Raw genomic sequence first — 21,241 nt, 5'->3', positions numbered from 1 at the left:
CCTCTGCTCATCTCTCGGCTCTATCCATTTCCCACCTGCCCTCTCTCCCATCTCTCTCCGTTTTGCCCCATCTCCACCCTCTCCTTTTTACAATCAGAATAAACTATGGTTCTGCTTTGCGAACTTCGATGTGACACCCATTGTCTCAATGTGACCCCCATTGTCTAAATGTGACACCCATTGTCTCAATGTGACACCCATTGTGTCAATGTGACACCTATTGTCTCAATGTGACACCCATTGTGTCAATGTGACACCCATTGTCTCAATGTGACACCCATTGTCTCAATGTTACACCCATTGTCTCAATGTGACATCTATTGCCTCAATGTGACACCCATTGTATCAATGTGACACCCCATTGTCTCAATGTGACACCCATTGTCTCAATGTGACACCCATTGTCTCAATGTGACACCCCATTGTCTCAATGTGACACCCATTGTCTCAATGTGACACCCCATTGTCTCAATGTGACACCCATTGTCTCAATGTGACACCCCATTGTCTCAATGTGACACCCATTGTCTCAATGTGACACCCATTGTCTCAATGTGACACCCATTGTCTCAATGTGACACCCATTGTGTTAATGTGACACCCATTGTGGCAATGTGACACCCATTGTATCAATGTGACACCCATTGTCTCAATGTGACACCCATTGTCTCAATGTGATACCCATTGTCTCAATGTGAGAGCCATTGTCTCAATGTGACACCCATTGTCTCAATGTGACACCCATTGTCTCAATGTGACACCCATTGTCTCAATGTGACACCCGATGTATCAATGTGAGACTCATTGTCTCAATGTGACACCCATTGTCTCAATGTGACACCCATTGTGTCAATGTGACACCCATTGTCTCTATGTGACACCCTTTGTCTCAATGTGATACCCATTGTCTCAATGTGAGAGCCATTGTCTCAATGTGACACCCATTGTCTCAATCTGACACCCATTGTCTCAATGTAACACCCATTGTCTCAATGTTTACAGTGGCAGGGGTTTCTGTTTTTACGTCTCTGGAAGAGTTCGCCTTTGTGTTGGAGTTCGGGTCAAGGTTAGCCCCCAGCAGAGGTCGCAAACGGATTTTGGTTCCCTACCCGTACCCTACCCGGAATGAGTGACAAACGGTTACTCACCAGTGACTCACGGGCCTACCCGTACCCGTACCCGGCCGCACCAGGGTCGCAAACGGGTACCCGTACCCATACCTGGCCGGGTACGGGTAGCCGGGTATCGGGTAGGGTACGGGTATCGGGTACCCGGTTGCGACCTCTGGCCCACAGGCTTCAATGTGAGAGCCGCCATCCACGGCCGTGATTGCCCCCGTCCTCCATCGCCCCCACTGCTGCAGGAATGAAGGCATCACGTCTCCTGTTGGCTTGACGGGAAGGTCGCCTCGCCTCCTGATTCATGTAGACCAGGGGTGGGAAACGTCCGGCACGCGGGGCCGTACAAGGCCCGCGAAATCATTTGGCCTGGCCCTGCCAAGGCAACCGCAGGCGGCGACTCGAAATTCAATAAATCTCGGAGCAAACCTGGAAAAGCAGTTGCGAGTAGCAACATCATCAACACCAGCTAACATCACACGCCTCGCCAAAGAGAAGCAGTTCCAGCCATCGCATTAGGGGTGAGTTAATTAAATGTTTGACCAAAAATAACGGGCTAATTTTTAAGTTGATAATTTTGTATGGCCCGCGAATGATGTTATATAAACATCCAAATGGCAGAAATAAGGTTCCCCAGCCCTGATGTATTCGAACAGCAGCCAAGGCGGTCAGCCTGCGCCAAATTCTCCCCCTAGCTCTGCGGGCCTCGATATCAGTGGTTCTCAACCTTTTGTTTGGGCTACTGTAGCCAACCTTGTTGAATGGTGTTACAACCGAGTAAACCCCCTTGCCTGACCCAACATGGTTTTGAGAGGAAAAAAAAATATTAATAATGAACATCAATATATATACTCTTTGGTTCTTTCGGTAAAGTCACGTAGGTATAAAATAAAATGAATTAATTTAATTTTTATTGAAAATTTTATTGAAAATAAATAAATTTATTTATTTTATTTTATACCTCCGTGACTTTACCGAAATAACCAAAGAGTACGGATTCCTGCAGTCACGAAAGCTTCAAATCAATATCAATATATATATTTTTTGTTACCAATGATACATTTTGTGAGGTAACTAGCTGCTAGTAACTGCAAGCGAATAAATAAAAATCCAACGGACGTTCTGCATGGGACACGTGATTTGTTTGCACTCGCTGGTTTTACTCTCGTACACCACATTGTGTACGATCAATGAAATTATTGGTTCTCTCGGTAAAGTCACGTAGAAGGGAAATAATAAAATAATAAAAATATAAAAAATAAAAATTCTCACGACGTTTCGACTGCAACACAAGCAATCATCATCATCAGGTGTGAAATCCACAGCAAGAAAATTTGAAAAAAGTGGCTGTTTTTCAAATTTTCTTGCTGTGGATTTCAGACCTGATGACGATTGCTTGTGTTGCAGTCGAAACGTCGTGAGAATTTGTATTGTCTTATATTTTATTATTTTATTATTTCCCTTCTACGTGACTTTACCGAAAAAAACAAGAATATGAATCCCTGCAGTCACGACAGCTTTAAATAAAAAATGTACGATCAATGAGTTTAGAAAGGTATTTGATATCCTTATAGGTGACCATATGGATTTAAATTTGAGATCACTACCTATGAGATCTTCACTCAAAACTTCTCTAGAGGACTTGTACACCCCTAGCTGCCACTGAAAATTCAGTGGCCTAAAATAAAATGTTTCGCTCCGGATGATCGCTGCAAAGTATGATCCTGTGTTTTGATTTAGCGTGCTGATCTTAAAGGTGCATTGAAAAATGTTGATACTCCGACTGATGCTTCTGCTGTTGTGGAGTGACTCATGCAGCCAGCTATGGCTGCAGAGTTTGGTGGTACATGTTGTTTGTCGTTTATTGTGAAAAATCGGTCACAGTTCCTATGATCATTGTTACATTGCTTTAAGGCTTTATTTTGGTGATTTCGAAAAGTGTATTGGTTTGGCCATGTTGGTTTGTTGTAGTACAGAGTTAGACTGATGGCCTTAATCTAAGTTGTCTTGTGGTTGTTGTTGTTTGACTTGCATCCCACTGGGATTTTTGCACACAGTGTTGGTGTACGGTGCTTTTTCTGCAATATTTTGCTGTCTTTTCTTGGATTTTTGTTTGCACATAGTCACATATTCACTTTAAGATGTTTTCTTGTTCATGTTTTTGTTTTTTGTTTGTTGCGGTTGCACCCGATTCAAGAGCCGAATGGCTCACAGGGCAACACCTAATAAATGAACTTGAAATTTAACCCTAGTTAATTTGTTGGTAGATTCGTACACGATTATTCACCAATGACTCTCACTGATGATATAATTTCACACGTTTATAAATCACATCACGTACCCCCCCTGGAACACTGCCACGTACTTCCAGGAATCCGCGTACCCCCATTTGAGAACCTCTGCCCTTTACAATATTCAGACGTTACCGGCGCAATTTAAACGAGTGCTTATATGGGGCAGGAAACCGGACCACCCGGAAAATACGAAGAAAAAAGACGCGTCCATAAATGACGTCACGCACCTACGGGGGGGGGGGGGTCAGACATTTGTGACGATGTGTGACGAGGGGGGGGGGGGGGTTGAGAAATGTGACGTCACATCAAAATGCGCAACTTTAAATAAACATAGAATTGTTATAACAACAATAATTGTTATAACAACACTCCTACAACATCAGAGTGCAGCGCCACATTAAATACGCCCTACAATGACAATAGTTTAAAGCGATTTGAAGCATGTTTAATTTTCAAAATGGAAATATGGTTTTGGGGGGGGGAGACAGAGCTTTGTGACGTCATATTTGAGGGGGGGGGTCTGACTTTTTGTGACGCCGTGTGACGAGGGGGGGGGGGTAAAAAATCGTCCAAAATCGCGTGACGTCATTTATGGACGGCCCCCTATCCCATACAGGCGAATTTAAATTGTCTCCCGTTGGTAGAACTCCAGCCACAAGCCTGGCAGAACAATTGCCAAATGCCCAAGATAACAACATTTTTAAAAACCCTCGGCACATTCCTCAAGAACACTGTGGCCCTAAAGGGGAAAAAGTATATGACAGGCGACGTTTCGGGCAACGAGCCGTCTGCATGTGCTATATGTCTATTTGCGCTTGTGCTTGATTTCGACAAAACATTTTGTATCACGGCGACATTGATTAGAGACGTTATACAGATAATCATACTCTTATGCTTTTTCGGTAAAGTCACGTAGGTACAAAATAAAATTAATAAAAGGAATAATAGGGATAAAATAAAATAATAAATAGTTAGATTTAGTGATTTATTCTTTTATTTTATCTCTATTATTCCTTTTATTAATTTTAATTTATTTTTTTTACCTACGTGACTTTACCGAAAAAACATAAGAGTATGAATCCTTGCAGTCACGAAAGCTTCAAATCTAGAATTAATACAGATAATCGTTTTTTTGAAATAAAGTGACACATTAAATGAAGAAGATAACACTTTGAAAAAAATAAAACATAATAAAATTATTTTATTATGTTTTATTATTTTAATAAAAATAAAAAAGTAAAATTATTTTATTGTTTTATTATTTTTATTATTTTATTACTTCCCTTCTACGTGACTTTACCGAAAGAACCAAGAAGATGAATCCCTGCAGTCACGAAAGCTTTAAATCGAAACTTTGACCAAACTCCACCAGCCGCTGACGGGCACACACACTACGGCCTTCCCCCCATGCCACAACATGCGTGGCGTGGCATGGGGATTTGCTAGTGACCATACTTCACCTCGCGGGTCAATGCGGGTTTGTTTGACAGCGGGGAGCGTGGGGAGAGTAACGACGCCGAACAATGCAAGGAATTTCATTCAGTTTCCGTACCCTCTTCCGGAAGATGTCTTCTGGTCGTTTGTTAACTCAACTCGAATACGTCTTCCGGAATACATCTTCCGGAAGATGTCTGCTGGTCGTTCGTTAACTCTACTCGAATTCATCTTCCGGAATAGTCTTCCGGAAGATATCTTCTGGTCGTTCGTTAACTCTACTCGAATTCATCTTCCGGAATATATCTTCCGAAAGATGTCTTCTGGTTGTTCGTTAACTCTACTCGAATACATCTTCCGGAATATGTCTTCCGGAAGATAACTTTCTGTTTTTTTCGTTAACTCTACTCGAACGTATCTTCTGGAAGATTTCTTCCGGAAGATGTTCACCAACGCAAATCGAATACATCTTCCGGAAGATATCTTCCGGATGTTCATTTGGGCATGGCAGGCGTCTTCTGGAAGACTCTTCCGAGTGTTTTCTTCAATCTGCCGGTAGCGGTGCACGGCGCAAGGAGTTCGAAGCGCGGCCTTTTGAGGTGAGGGACAGTGTCTCTGTGTGTCTCTCTCTGTCTCTGTGTCTCTGTGTGTCCCCGTGTGTCCCCGTGTACTCCGTGTCTCTCTCCGTGTCTCTGTGTCTCTCCGTGTCTCTCTCTGTGTGTCTCCGTGTCTCTGTGTGTCTCCTTGTCTCTCTGTGTGTGTCTCCGTGTCTCCGTGTCTCTCTCTGTGTCTCCGTGTCTCTCCGTGTCTCTCTCTGTGTGTCTCCGTGTCTCTGTGTGTCTCCTTGTCTCTCTGTGTGTGTCTCCGTGTCTCCGTGTCTCTCTCTGTGTCTCCGTGTCTCTCCGTGTCTCTCTCTGTGTGTCTCTGTGTGTCTCCTTGTCTCTCTGTGTGTGTCTCCGTGTCTCTGTGTGTCTCTGTGTGTCTCCGTGTCTCTCTCTGTGTCTCCGTGTCTCTGTGTGTCTCCGTGTCTCTCTGTGTGTCTCCGTGTCTCTCTCCGTCTCTCCGTGTTTCTGTGTCTCTCTCTGTGTGTCTCCGTGTCTCTGTGTGTCTCCTTGTCTCTCTGTGTGTGTCTCCGTGTCTCTGTGTGTCTCTGTGTGTCTCCGTGTCTCTCTCTGTGTCTCCGTGTCTCTGTGTGTCTCCGTGTCTCTCTGTGTCTCCGTGTCTCTCTCCGTCTCTCCGTGTTTCTGTGTCTCTCTCTGTGTGTCTCCGTGTCTCTCTCTGTCTCTGTGTCTCCGTGTCTCTCTGTGTGTCTCTCTCTGTGTCTCTCTCTGTGTGTCTCTCCCTGTGTCTCCGTGTCTCCCCGTGTCTCCCCGTGTCTCTCTCTGTGTCTCCGTGTCTCTCTGTGTGTGTCTCCGTGTCTCTCTCCGTGTCTCTCTCTGTGTGTCTCCGTGTCTCTCTGTGTGTCTCCGTGTCTCTCTCTGTCTCTCTCCGTGTCTCTCTCTCTATGTGTCTCCGTGTCTCTCTCTGTGTGTCTCCGTGTCTCCCTCCCCGTGTGTCTCCATACCTCTCCCACGTGTGTCTCCACGTCTCTCCGTGTGTCTCCCCGTGTGTCTCCACGTCCCCCCGTGTGTCTCCCCGTGTGTCTCTCTGTGTCTCCCCGTCTCCCCGTGTGTCTCCATACCTCTCCCACGTGTGTCTCCATACCTCTCCCCGTGTGTCTCTCCCCGTGTGTCTCCATACCTCTCCCACGTGTGTCTCCCCGTGTGTCTCCATACCTCTCCCCGTGTCTCCCCCCGTGTGTCTCCATACCTCTCCACGTGCGTGTGTGTGTGTCGACCCGAGAAGGAGGCGGGAGCCATGGCCACCTCGGGTCTGGAGAAGCTTGGAGTGGCTGGCGGAGAGGACCTCCGGGAGACTCTCACCAACTGCACGGACCCACTCAAGGCCATCGAGCAGTTCCAGGTTCCAGCCCCACGCCGCCGCTCAACTCCTGCCCCAGCAGCAGCAGCATCACGGCATCATCAACACGCAGCTCAAATAGAACACGATTAAAAGTTAAATTTCGATTTAAAGCTTTCGTGACTTGCAGGGATTCATCTTCTTGGTTCTTTCGGTAAAGTCACGTAGAATGGAAATAATGAAATAATAAAAATCAAACATTTAATAATTCTCACGACGTTTCGGCCACAACGCAAACGGCCGTCCTCAGGTGAAGAACAGGTCTGTCGAGAAGACAGAGTCATTCAGAACAGGTCTGTCGAGAAGACACATGTTCTTCACCTGAGGACGGCTGCTTACGTTGTGGCCGAAACGTCGTGAGAATTATTTTATTATGTTTTATTTTTATTATTTCATTATTTCCATTCTACCGAAAGAACCAAGAAAACGAATAAAAGTTGTTTTCGGCCATGGCTGTCACGGTTAACACAATGCCCCCCCTGCCTCCACATCATAGGCGAAATTACCTCCCAGACTCGGAAACTCAGCCACAGGGCTCACGAATTACACTGGTCAACACACAGTTTTTGTCTATCACATCGGGTTTTTGAGATATCGAATATTGCATTTTCAATAAAAACTGCAGAAGGAAAATATTAAATAAATGTTGATATCTACATAAAGTGATATTATAAACACACTATCCTAAAAATACAGCACCATATTTTAACACTAAAGCAGTCACTGACTCGCAACAACTTGCAATCATAAGTGACAGTTTATTTCGGGTAAAATCAATGAAAATGGGGTATGCCGATAGCATAAAAATGAGATGCAAATCTGAGATCTGATTTGGAATCAGCACCCTGAAATTAGTCTAAAACAGCTGCAAAAGTCCAGGGCCAGAAAAAAATGTTTATTTTTTGTTGACCAGTGTAATCTTCCGGACTCATGCTTTGCCTGCTGCCCCCCCCCCCCCCGCATGCGATCAGCTGGAGAACGGCGTCCTGCTGCCCTCGCTGCAGTCGGCGCTGCCCTTCCTGGACCTGCACGCGATCCCGCGCCTCGACTTCCACCAGTCGGTGTTCGACGAGCTGCGCGACAAACTCCTCGAGAGGGTGGCGGTCATCGCCACCGAGGGCCCGCCACTCAGCCGGTGTGTGCACGTGTGTGTGTGTGCACGTGTGTGTGTGCACGTGTGTGTGTACACGTGTGTGTGTACACGTGTGCGTGTACACGTGTGTGCGTGTACACGTGTGTGTGTGTACACGTGTGTGTGCGTGTACACGTGTGTGTGTGTACACGTGTGTGTGTGTACACGTGTGTGTGTGTGTGTACACGTGTGTGTGTACACGTGTGTGTACACACGTGTGTGTGCGTGTGTACACGTGTGTGTGTACACGTGTGTGTGCACACGTGTGTCTGTGTGTGCACACGTCGAGTCTGTACACGTGGAATTCTTGCTTGTGTCTCTCAGTGCGTCTTGGTTTCCATGTTTGTGCCCCTTACCTCTTTCCACTGCACAACCGTGCCAGGCCTGTGCCGAGCCAGCCCGGCACTGCTCGGGCAGCGCCAGGTTGATTTTCCACCACAGAAGCTGAGCCGCGCCGCTGATGTCGCACGCAATGAACGCGTTGTTTGCCTCACCCCTGCCCCCGCTTGACCTCGAGCATCCTTCGGATATCTTGTGAGGCTTACGTATCATCTGTTTGGTTCTGGCTCGGCTCGGCAAACGGCCGGTGGAAAAACCACCCGTACCGGCCCGGCTCGCGTGCGCGCAGTCGGAAGAGGGGCACGTCTGTCTGACTTTGCGTCGCTCTACGTGTGCCCCGGGCAGGAACACGAAGCTGGAGGAGCTTCTGGAGAAGAGCTTTGCCCTCGTGCGCATGCCGTCTGTGCAGCCCGTCGTCATGTGCCTGCTCAAACACATTCCCAAGGTGAGCGACCTCCCCGTGCTCCCGCGGCGGCGTTGCCATCGCACGCATATGTGGTGTCCCCGTCGCGCGTGTACAGCCGCCGCTTGATGTCGTCACCAGGGAGCACCCCCCCCCCCCACCCCGGCAGCTGTCCCTGTGAGGCACAAGGCTTATCGTGGCACAGGCCAGCGAGTGTCGGTGGAGAGTGGTAGTTTAGTGGTTCCTGCAGTGCACTATAAGCCCAGCAACCTGAGTTTGATACCCGGCCGAGGCTACCATCCTGAGCCTCCTCTAAGTCGACTCAAGCTTAAAGGAGCACCTGGTGCGGAACGTAAATCAGCACTGGGGGGGATTCTCCCAAAGGCGGCCGGGCGTGGTGTTGGCCGCACCACCTGTGCGGCGGCCTGCGTGGAACAATCTCGCGACGACCGTGCGCGGCGCTGCTGTGAACGCCGCCACCGCGCCGCCTCCGCTCGTGCCGCGCAGGTCCCCGAGCGCTACCTGAAGCAGGTGACGAGCGACCCGGCGCTGTACGCGGCGTGCGCCACCGAGGTCAAGCGGCAGATCTGGCAGGAGAACCAGGCGCTGTTCGGGGACGAGGCATCCCCGCTGTTCAAGCAGTACCTGGCCGAGAGAGAGGCGGCCCTGCTGGGCCCCGAGCTGTCGGCCGTGCACACCTTCTACAGCTCCTCCCCGAAGGCGCGCCGCCACGGGCAGGTGAGTGAAGCCAACGAAGCGGCTGGGTGGGTGAGCGAGCGTCAGAGGTCGCAACCGGGTACCCGATACCCGTACCCTACCCGATACCCGTTTGCGACCCTGGTGCGGCCGGGTACGGGTACGGGTAGGCCGTGAGTCACTGGTGAGTAACTGTTTGTCAGTCATTTCTCAACGTCTTGTCTCTTCTCACAATTCAAGTTCCTAGAATCAACCCACCCGCGCCTGCAACATGGCTTCATCCCAGAGGTCGCAATCGGGTACCCGATACCCGTACCTGGCCGGGTACGGGTAGGGTACGGCCGGGTACGGGTACCCGTTTGCGACCCTGGTGCGGCCGGGTACGGGTAAGGAATCAAAACCCGTTTGCGACCTCTGGCGAGCGGCTGGGTGGGTGGGTGGGCGAGCGAGCAGGCGGGCGAGTTGGCGGGCTGTGGCGGGTGCTTTGGGGGGGTGCCCAGCTGTACACTGTAACTAGTGTAAACGTGCAGACCTGCAGCTGTTTACCCTGCCGTAGCGTGTCTGGCATCTTCTTCCACTCTGGCCAGACGCCTTGGAAGAAGTGGTCGTACCCACACTTTACCCCACCACACGCGGCGATCTGCCCCATCGACGAGCTGCGATGCACCCCTTTATACTGCTGGGTGGACAGAGGTGGTCGGCAGGGTGGGGTGGAGGGATTTTAGAAACTTGCAGCATCGTTTACGCTGCCTGCATGGGGGAAATGGAATTGAACCGGCGACCTCTGAATTGAAAATCCAGTGTGCCCACCACCACACCACTGTGGCAGCGTCCGCTTAGCTCGACTCAAGTAACACCTGGGGCTTGCCGCCCCGTGCCTCTGACTTGCTGCGCAAATGGATTTTGCGCTCGTTATAAATCGGGCTCAATCCTCATCGTTGTCGTCATTATCGACACGGCTTTTAGCGTGACACCTAGCTGTGCCTGGCAGGTGGTACAGAAGCTGACGGGCATGATCGGGCGCAACGTGAAGCTGTACGACATGGTGCTGCAGTTCCTGCGCACGCTGTTCCTGCGCACGCGCAACCCGCACTACTGCACGCTCCGCGCGGAGCTGCTCATGGCCCTGCACGACCTGGAGGCCACCGACATCTGCTCTGTCGACCCCTGCCACAAGGTGACCCGCGGGGAGCGTCGCGCTGGTCTCAACGGAACTCGCGACGGTTCTCGCGCAAGAGGAGAACCTCGTAGCGCCAGTGATGAGCGAGCGTCTTTAACGGTCCCTCTCTCTGCGCACACGCGCATGCGCGCAGTTCACGTGGTGCCTGGACGCGTGCATCCGCGAGCGTTTCGTGGACGTGAAGCGGGCGCGGGAGCTGCAGGGATTCCTGGACGGCATCAAGCGGGGACAGGAGCAGGTGCTGGGGTGAGCGACTTGGAGTGATGGAGATGGGAAAATTTAAATCGCATGTTATAAATTACTGGAGGAAATGTAATTAGATAATTGTCACCCGAGCGTGGTGCTAGCCACGCCGCTCCTTCGTGTGCCGTGCCGGCCTTCGTAGGTGCTACTCGCTAACAGCACTTGCCCCAGCAGTCTGTGTAGGCTACACGGGGGATCTTTGTGTTTGTCCTGTCCAGGGACCTCTCCATGATCCTGTGCGATCCGTTCGCTATCAACACTCTGGCCATGAGCACCATGAAGACCCTGCAGGAGCTCGTGAGCCATGAGAGCCTGCCCAGGGTGAGCCTCGCGGCGCCACCACCGCAGTCAAAACTACAGCCACAGTCACAACAACCACAATCACAGTTACACCTGCAACGACAGCCACAGTCACAACTACAACCACAGTCAAAACTACAGCCACAGTCACAACAACAACCACAGTTACAGCTGCAACGACAGACACAGTCACAACTACAATCACAGCCACAACTACAACCACAGTCACAACTACAACCACAGTCACAACTACAACCACAGTCACAACTACAACCACAGTCACAACTACAACCACAGTCACAACCACAGTTACATCTACAACCACAGTCACTACCACAACTGCAGCTAAAAGCACAACCGCAAAAACCACAGCAAAAACAACCACAGTTACAACGGCAGTCACAGCAACAACCAGTCACAACCACTGTCACGGTTACAACCACAACCGCAGTCACAACCACAGTTACAGCTACAGCCACAGCTAAACCACAACTACAACAAACAAACACAACCACAATCACAACTACAACCACAGTCATAACGAGAACCACTGCCACGGCTACAACCACAGTCACAACCACAGTTACAGCTACAACTACAGTCATAACAACCACTGTCGCAACTACAACCACGGTCACTACCACAACCGCAGCTACAACCGCAGTCACAGCAACAACCAGTCGCAACCACGGTCACAACCACAACTACAGCCACAGGTACAACCACAGCCACAACCACAGTCACAACTAAAACCACAGTCACGGCTACAACCACAGCTACAACCACAGTCACAACCACAGTCACAACCACAGTCACAACTAAAACCACAGTCACGGCTACAAGCACAACTGCAACCTGGTACTAGGCAGGTCCAACCCTGACCTCTCTTTGCAGCGAGACTCTGCTGGTCTCTCTCAAGGCCTCGCCTGGTTGAACAAACTCAACCCGGACACACACACACACCTGCACTGCGGTTGTCCACGCGTGTTTTTGCAGGACCCTGCACCCTGAGCGTGGGAACGCGACGTGTGTCCGTGTCGCGAATGCGCGTCACATGCAGTGTTCACGATGGTTTTGTATGTGTGCGCCACTGTGTGTATCCTGTTTGTGTGCGTGTGTGTACCATGCATGCCGTTTGTACGCGCGTGCCGTTCATGATGTTTGTATGTATGCTATTTGTGGGTGTGTGTTCATCATGCACACTGTATATTGTTCACGCTGTTTTACATGCGTGCTGTTTGTGTGCGTGTTCACCATGCACACCGTATATTGTTCATGCTGTTTTGTATGCGTGCTGTTCTTGTGTACGTACTGTCTGTGTGTGTTCCATGCACGCTGTTTGTTTGTTGTTCATGCTGTTATTGTCTGCATTATGTTGGTGTTCGCTCCATGCACGCTGTTTGTGTGTATGTTGTTCATGCGGTTCTTGTGTGCGTAGTGTGTGCCCCATGCATGCTGTGTATATTGTACATGCTGTTTGTGTATACGCTGCTTACGTGTGTCATGCAAGCAGGTTGTATGCCGTTTCGTATGCATGCTGTTCTTGTGCGCGTACTATTTGTGTGTGTGTGTGTTTCGTGCGTACTGTTTGTGTGCCTGCTGTTTGTGCTGCGTGTGCCCACGCGCTGCGTTCCGTGTGCCGCCCACAGGACAGTCCGGACTTGCAGCTGCTCTTGCGGATGCTGGCGCTGGGCCTGGGTGCGTGGGACATGATCGACAGCCAGGCCTTCAGGGAGCCCAAGTTGGTGAGTCTGGCTCCGTGGGAGACGTCTCTCTTCCCAGCAAACTCGTTAACGCCCCGTGACTCCTTCATCTAATCGATGATCACACAGGCGTTCTGAGCGATAACAAGAATGATAACGACTTCGGCATGAAAACGCGCCGCCGTCGCCGCCGCACCGTGTCCGCTCGCTCTCGGGGAGTGATGGAGAGGGGACGAGTCGGAGGCACGAGGAGGAACCACAGACGAGAGGGAAAGGCAGCGGCAGCAAGGCTGTGAGCCGGCGCTACCAACAATTGCCCGAGCTTTACGATTCTCTATATATTAAGGTGTTATCAGCAAATTAATGAATACATTTGGAAGGAAATCGGAGCACCCGGAGTAAACCGGCACGTGCGAGGCTGGGGAACGCGTTGGTTTTTGCGTGATCTCACGGCACATGGCATTGTGGGGGCTCACTGCGTTTCAGCACCCTTGCTCATGGATCGCCGTGGCTTAACCCTGCAGACATTGACGTCGTTGTTGATATCAGTAATACTCTTAGTTCTTTCGGTAAAGTCACGTAGGTAAAAAATGAAATTAAAATTAATAAAGAATAAAATAAATATTTTATTTTTTATTAAAATAGTTTTTTTAATAAACAAATATTTTTTTTTATTAATAGAAATAAATAAATACAAATATCTTTTTTTCTTAATTTTAATTTCATTTTTTACCTACGTGCCTTTACCGAAAGAACTAAGAGTATGAATCCTTGCAGTCACGAAAGCTTCAAATCTAGATATCAGTAATGTTATTGACCGCTCACAGGCTAGACGTGAGATATCTGGGTAGGGTAGGGACGGTCGCTAATGGGTAACGGGCTGGATTGCCGAGCATTATGGCTTGTTTGAGGGGTCACGATTTAGCGCATGCATTTTTCGTAGCCACTCATAACCCAGGCGCGGCCTTGCCGGTCGCCGGGCTGCGCGTTGGCCGAGCGTTTCTTCTCGTAGCGCTTGCCATGCTGCTGTCGGCGCCTCCCTGTGGAGTTGGCTGTGCCGGTATGGTTCTTCCCACGCGAGCGATTCGCGAGCGGTGACTCGGACCGCGTCGCCGTAACGAGCCTGCCCGCCCCGGCGTTTCGGCCAACGTCGTGTGTCGCGGTGAGCAGGATGCGGAGGTGGCGACGCGCTTCCTGCCGGCGCTCATGACCCTGCTGGTGGACGACCTGACCTTTGGGGTGGACGCTCGCTTGCCGGCGGAAGGAGGGACCCCCCCGACGTACCCCTCCGGCCTGCCCCCCGCCTTCACCAAGTGAGGACGCCGGGAGCCGAGCAGAAGGAGGCCGCCCAAGCGACGCGACCGACAGTCGGTCGGGTCGCTAGACTCATCGGGGAACACGAAAATAGTTGGCGGAGGGGGTGGGGGAAAACAAAAGGTCTCGCCTCTGATACCACTCGTGCCGCTGGACGGGAGGTGGGGCTTGGCAACGTCATTAGTTACGTCATACAATCACTGGCCGCGTCGTGCTGGGCGTGGCTTGTAGGGGGGGTTCACCGCCTTCGGACAGACTCGCATTTAAAATCTCACGGTTGTACTTGAGCCAAATCCAGTGCAGAGCCAAATTTAATGCGATTGTGTTTTCTCGTGCAATCGTTGGTGATTGGCGGGAGACCATCAACTCGCGTGGCTTGAGAATTCTAATTAATCACGAGCAGTGGCTGAAACCCTGGTTTCACAGGCGGCACATACTCTGGATTCGAACCCGGGCTCTCAGCTGTGCCGGCTCAGAGCTTCTCACCCTCCGACTCACCCGGCCACCTCGATTTTCATTCGCCTTGACCGTGCTGCGGTGCTGCGTGCAGGTGGGTGCAGGAGCACCCGGTCGCTTGCGAGATGGGGCTCTACTACGTGCTGCACGTGACGCGGCAGAGGAACAAGAACGCGATCGCGCGCGTGCTCCCCGCCCTCGGTGAGTGTGGCACGATTACCACCGGGGTGTACCACTCGCCCGGGCGGGCAGGCGTACGTCAGACGACGGGGAGAGACCAAGCGGCAGGTGGGGGGGGGGAACGTGGCCGGGCAGCAGTGCGTTTGGCCCCTGGTTGCGGAGGTTTTGCGGTTCGAGTCCAGCGGCCGCCCCGGTTAATACCGCGGAGGTCAGGAGTGGTGCAAGCCCGGCAGTCACTTGCTCGCGTCAACGCTGGAGGAAGGGCGTCGGGGCTTACAGTTTATAATAGGAGTTGTTGAGCGCTCCTTGAGAGGGCTCCTTCACCAAAAATGGGCGCTGGCTGCTTCACGGAGGATGTGACAGATCTCGTGGCGTTATTGGAAAATGCGCAATGGCGTCACGGTCCAAATTTGCCAAATTTTAAGAATGACTCGCAAGTTGATGGATTTAGTAAAAGCACATTGCCACGTCGTCCTGCTACTGACAGACTCTACCCGTCTGTGAAACACAGTGCCTTCGGTTGAGCCTTGCACGATAGGAATGTCACGTATTAAATGTGTTGATTGATCGTGGTGCATGGACTGGTGTGGTTTACTGGTGGGACACAAGTGCGGTACACTGGTGCGGTACACTGGTGCGGTACACGGGTGCGGTACACATTGTTGAGACACTGGTGCTGTACACTGGTGAGACATCGGTGCGGTTCTGTACGTATATGCAATCCATAGCGGAATTCCACCGGGACGCCGGCTACAGCGATTGGTTCCTGCACCTCTTCTTGTCCCAGCTGACCCTGCTCGCCGATGAGCTGGGGTCCGAGGGCCTGTGCGGCGCGCTGTTCGACAGCTTCCTGCTCCCCGCGCTCTCCCGGTACGTTCTCATCTACGATCATCTACGATCGCCGCGCGCGCGAGAGCCCACACGAATGCACGGGCCGTGTACACGGGCGCCGACGCGATGGGTTGTTGCTGAGGCTCGCGCTTCGATGCCAAGCGGCTGCCCTGGCTATTACCGCGGTGTGGTATCGGCTATTAAAAAAATACTTCACTCCGAGTGGACGTTAAAGGTCCCGTGACGTCATTCGCAAGAGTAGGCCGTTGCGTGCCGGAGCCTGGGGTCTATATTTGAAACATTACAACCCGCAAATTACTCAAGCGCAATTGTACACACAGCAGCAATCAGTGCCAGCAGACTGATGCCCTGCCCCCCCCCCTCCCTAGGTGACTTGCAAATGACTCGATTCCGGTCTCTCGATTTCTCACTTGATTATACAAAGTCAACTTGAAACGCACACACACACACACACTGGCCTCTGATGCACGTTGTAATATCCACTAGCGCACACGCGCAGCAGCGCTCGCTCACACCTCTGCCTCCCCGTGCGTGCGTGCGGCAGAGAGAACGTGCACAGGCACACGCTGCGGCTGGTGCTGCACGTGCACGCGAAGCTGGTGCCTGCGCGGCTCGCCACGCTACGCACCGCCCTGGAGCCCAACAAGCAGGTGAGTGCGTGTGTGTGTGCGTGTCTCGGTGGGAGCGGTAGTGTAGCGGTTAGCGCGCTGCGCTATGAACCTGGCGATCCGGGTTCGATTCCCGCTCACGGCTAACACCAGTGACGATTATCTGAACCGGTCCTGGGCCTCCTCTAGGTCTACTCAGCCTTAAATGAGTACCTGGTGCGGTGTGTAAACATCGCCATTGGGGAGACAAAGGCGGTCGGGCGTGGTGCTGGCCACCCACCCCCTCGTGTACCGTTTCGGCCTTCATAGGTGCTCGCTAACAGCACTTGCCCCTACAGTCTGTTAAGGCTATACGGGGGATCTTTGTGACTCGGTCATCTCAGTCAGTCGACCCGTGGCACCTGCTGGGTCTGCCCCGTGACCTCCTGCCAGCGGGCGTTCGACACTTCACGTGGCCTGAAGGTGCACATGGCCTGGCACAAGCGTCGTGGTGACGTCACCGCCACTTAGTGGCGAATGGCGGTTGTTGTTGACTGAGCGAGTTGCGTGTGTGTATGTGTGAAGCAAGTTCGATTCCTGTTCACGGAGACCAATACCAGTGACGAATATCGACACTGGTCCTGGGCCTCCCTTAGGTCGACTCAGTTTTCATTAAGTACCTGGTGCTGTGTGAAAAAACATCGGCACTGGGGAGACAAAAGGTGGCCGGGCGTGGTGCTGGTCACCCACCTCCTCGTGTGCCGTACCGGCCTTCATAGGCGCTCGCCAACAGTACTTGCCCCATCTCTCACAATCCTTGGGGACGGTGAGAGATGGTGGCAGCTTTGGGGAGGCCTTCATCCAGCCGTGGATCGAGCACAGCTACTGATGCTCGTGTTGCTGATGGTGCCGATGCTGCTGCTGCTGTTCCGGCAGAGTGGCGATGTTGTGAAGGAGCTTCACACGGCGCTCCTGGCCAAGGGGGACTCGCGTCTGCCCGGCACCGCCGCCAGCGCCGCCACGGCGCCGGCCTCCGCCACCGGCGTGGCACTCACCCCGGGCCTCACGCCCGTGCTGGCGCTCACGCAGCCAGTCGCAATCAGCACCGCCACGACCCCCGCCACGACCCCCACCACGACCTCCGCCACGCCCGCCGCCACTATCGCCGCCACTTCCGTTGGCACCGTCGCCGGCACCGTTGCCGGCACCGTTGCCGTTGCCGCTGCCGGCGCCACCGCTGCCGCTGTAGCAGCAGGTGCAGCAGGAGCCGGAGGAGGAGAGTCTCCCCGGGTTAGCGTCGCGGCCACGGTGACGCCACCGCCGTGAGCGAGTTGGGTGGCGATTGTCGGCAGAGAGAATCACGCGTGTGTGTGTGCATCGCCCAGGGGTGGTGATGGGTGTAATGCACGCAGGTAGCTACGAATGTAATACCTTACACGCGTTACGCACTCGTTACGCACGCATTACGCACACGTACACGTTGCACACACGTGTTACGCACGCATTACGCACGTACATGTGTGATACACTAGATTAGCGTTACCTACGTACGCGTTACGTTAAACACACGCGTGTTATACATGTTACGTTACACCCGTTTTACACACGCGTTACACACACGCACGCACTATACACAAGTGTTATACACACGCGTTACACACGCACGCACTATATACACACGCGCGCTTTACACACGTGTTATACACGCACGCGTTACATACACACGCACGCGCGCGCGCACGACGTACACGCACCGCTTGAGGCACGCACCGCCATTGAGGCAATGCCCCGTCGTGCTATTGCACCCTTATGCCCCGAGCGTTCACCACGGTTTTACTGCCTTTGATTGTGCCGTGCCCGCTGCGTGCGTTCACCCTGGAGTTCATAACGCCAGGCCCGGTGAAGCCACCCACCCACACACACTGTGCGCACTGACCGTGAGCGCCACCTCACGACCCAATGCAACTATGCGGCAGCTACGGCTCTCGTGTCCTCAGGGATCGTGCAGCCCCTAGCAGTAGATCCGTTGTCCGTTATTTCCAGCGTGCAAGGTCATTTATATTTTTCTAATGTAAAAGTATAGAAAGCGATCCCACAACGCGCAATCCAGCGCTGCAGCGGTCACCGTAGGGCAACACGTGGGAGCGAGCTGGGGCTTGTGTGGAGACGCGCGTGGCAGCGTGGCAGCGTAGCCGCGTAGCCGCGGGGTTATCCTCACCACACAGTTTCTGGAGCTTCGGGAAAGTGCGAGTTGAGATCTTTTCCGAGTTTTTCTGTTTTTTTTAAAGGTCGTGGTAAAACTCGTCCGTGATAAGCGGGCAGCCGCGATATACCCACCTCCCCCGCCCCCCGTAGGCCCGGGGACGCCCCTGCCCCGGGTGGATAGAGGCTGCGAGCCGCAAGCAGCGGTGAGATTTGGGTCACAATAAAACTCTCGTCATTTCTATCCCGGGCGTCTCTCTCTGCCTCGCGTCCGGAGTGAACGTGCGAGCCGGGGGCCTGTGAGTGCGGTTCCTGACCCAGTCGGTGGCATGTCGTGGTTGGCATGACCAGTAGACTTGCGTAGAGACCCACATACTCGCGCAGAGCGCTATACAAAGATCCCCCATATATCCTTAACAGACTATTGGGGCAGGTACTGTTAGTGTTCACCTACGAAGACCAAGACGGCACACGGAGGGGGTGGATGACCAGCACCACGCCTGGCCGCCTTTGTCTCCCAAGTGGCAATGTTTACACACCGCACCAGGTACTCATTTGAGGTCGAGTGGACCTAGGGGAGGCCCAGGACTGGTTCAGGTAATATAATCGGCACTGGCCTTGGTTGGTCGGGCGACGAGCGGGAGTTGAGCTCGGGTCGCCGAGTTTGTAGAGCAGCGCGCTAGCCACTGCATCACGACTTCCATAGCCCTGGTGCAACGACTGAAGTAGGCCTTCCCGCCACGCAGAGGTCGCAAACGGGTTTTGAATCCTAACCCGTACTCGTACCCGGCCGCACCAGGGTCGCAAACGGGTACCCGTACCCAGCCGGGAACGGGTATGGGTTACCCGTACCCTACCCGATACCCGGCCGGGTATGGGTAGGGTACGGGTATCGGGTACCCGATTGCAACCTCTGGGATGAAGGCATGTTGCAGGCGCGGGTGGGTTGATTCTAGGAACTTGAATTGTGAGAAGAGACAAGACGTTGGGAAATGAGTGACAAACGGTGACTCACGGCCTACCCGTACCCGGCCGCACCAGGATCACAAACGGTTACCCGTACCCGGCCGCACCAGGGTCACAAACGGGTACCCGTACCCGGCCGGGTACGGGTAGCTGGGAATCGGGTAGGTTACGGGTATCGGGTACCCGATTGCGACCTCTGCCGCCACGCCACCCATCCAATGTCCCCACTCTTCACAGCCCGGCGCCTCGAGACCTGGTGCAAATGCCACGCCTGCACACTCGAAAGCTAACGTCACTGACGCCAGCAGCACAGTGGTACGTGACGACGCGGAGAGACACGTGGGAGCGCGGAGAACAGGAGGGTCACATTCTGTGTGCTGTGTGAGATACGAGTGTGAAGTGTGAGAGATGCAAATCGTGTGGAAGGTGTGTGAGCTGTGGTCATGAAAAGCGCAGACCCCGCATTCAATTTGTTTGCACACTAAACTATTCAACTTTTTCTTTTATTTGACCAGATAAGGCCCACCGAGCTATATCGCAATTTTTTTAGAAGCAACCTGGCCACAAATGAAAGCTCAACGAAGTGGCTTATGTGGAAATGTATAGCAGCCAAATACTGTAAACCAGGGGTGGAGAACGTCCGGCCCGCGGGCCGTATAGGGCCCGCGAAATCATTTGGGTCTGGCCCTGCCAAGGCAACCGCAGGCGGGACTCGAAATTCAATAAATCTCGGAGCAAACCTGGAAATGCAGTTGTGAGTAGCAACATCATCAATACCAGCTAACATCACCACGCCTCACCAAAGAGAAGCAGTTCCAGCCATCACATTCGGGGTGAGTTAATTAAATGTTTGACCAAATATAACAGGCTAATTTTTATTTGATAATTTTTAAGTCACGTAGGTAAAAACATTAAAATTAATGAAAGTAAAATAAAACAAAACTTTTGTTTTGTTTTATTTTACTTTCATTAATTAACTTTTGTTTTGTTTTATTTTACTTTCATTAATTTTAATGTTTTTACCTACGTGACTTTACCGAAAAAACCTGAGAATATGAATCATTGCAGTCACGAAAGCTTCAAATCTAGAATTTGATAATTTTGTATGGCCCGCGAATGATGTTATACATATCCAAATGGCCCTTGGCAGAAAACAAGGTTCCCCACCCCTGCGTCTAAACGCATGTTTATAAATGTGGAGGGGAAATCCGGAGGAGCCGGAGAAAAATCCACACGACCACGGGGAGAACATGCAAACGCCAAATATACAGCAGCAGGCGTCGGGTCGGGATCGAGCCCACGACCTCCTGTATACCAGGCGAGGAAGATAACATCTAGCCACCGTGATGATGATGAGAGAGACACGCAAACTCCAAATATACAGCAGGCGTCGGGGTTGGGATCACGACCTCCTGTATACCAGGCGAGGTAGTTAACATCTCCTAGCCACCGTGATGATGACAGAGAGAGACACGCAAACTCCAAATATACAGCAGGCGTCGGGGTCGGGATCGAGCCCACGACCTCCTGTATACCAGGCGAGGGAGATAACATCTCCTAGCCACATGACGGCAGCAGCAGCAGCAGCGATATGTTCAAGAGTTAGATGCCAATGTGGAGGCCTGCTGCCCACGGCGAGAGGGCTTCAGGAGAGTTCGTGTGGTTTTGCTGCGGCTTCGTTGAAGGAGCGAGCGCAGACAACGGTGGTTAACTGCGACTGCACTGTGGTCCGTAGATTCCAAATATATATTCAAAATACTCGTTGGTTCTTTCGGTAAAGTCACGTAGTTAGAAATAAAATAAAACAAATCACGACCTTTCGATTGCAACACTTTGCCCGATGACGACCGCTTGTGTTGCGATCGAAACGTCGTGATTTGTTT

The 21,241-nt window shown here is 52.2% G+C and overlaps 1 protein-coding gene across 1 annotated transcript; it reads left to right on the top strand.

The window, feature by feature from the left end:
* Positions 1-5,386: 5,386 nt before the first annotated feature.
* On the top strand, positions 5,387-18,627 carry NELFB (negative elongation factor complex member B). The gene is made up of 14 exons (XM_078877943.1): positions 5,387-5,445; positions 6,692-6,808; positions 7,777-7,940; positions 8,622-8,721; positions 9,187-9,417; positions 10,367-10,552; positions 10,689-10,801; positions 11,017-11,119; positions 12,748-12,843; positions 13,972-14,114; positions 14,666-14,772; positions 15,480-15,621; positions 16,148-16,253; positions 17,127-18,627. Exons 2-14 carry the CDS (start codon positions 6,704-6,706, stop codon positions 17,514-17,516), a joined length of 1,986 nt encoding a protein of 661 aa, XP_078734069.1. The 5' UTR covers positions 5,387-5,445; positions 6,692-6,703; the 3' UTR covers positions 17,517-18,627.
* Positions 18,628-21,241: the final 2,614 nt, after the last annotated feature.

Source organism: Lampetra fluviatilis, chromosome 49, assembly GCF_964198595.1.
Source record: "Lampetra fluviatilis chromosome 49, kcLamFluv1.1, whole genome shotgun sequence".
NCBI classification, from domain to species: Eukaryota; Metazoa; Chordata; class Hyperoartia; order Petromyzontiformes; family Petromyzontidae; genus Lampetra; species Lampetra fluviatilis.
The sequence above is the reverse complement of the archived record's forward strand: the minus strand, read 5'-3'. Positions and strand labels throughout refer to the sequence as shown.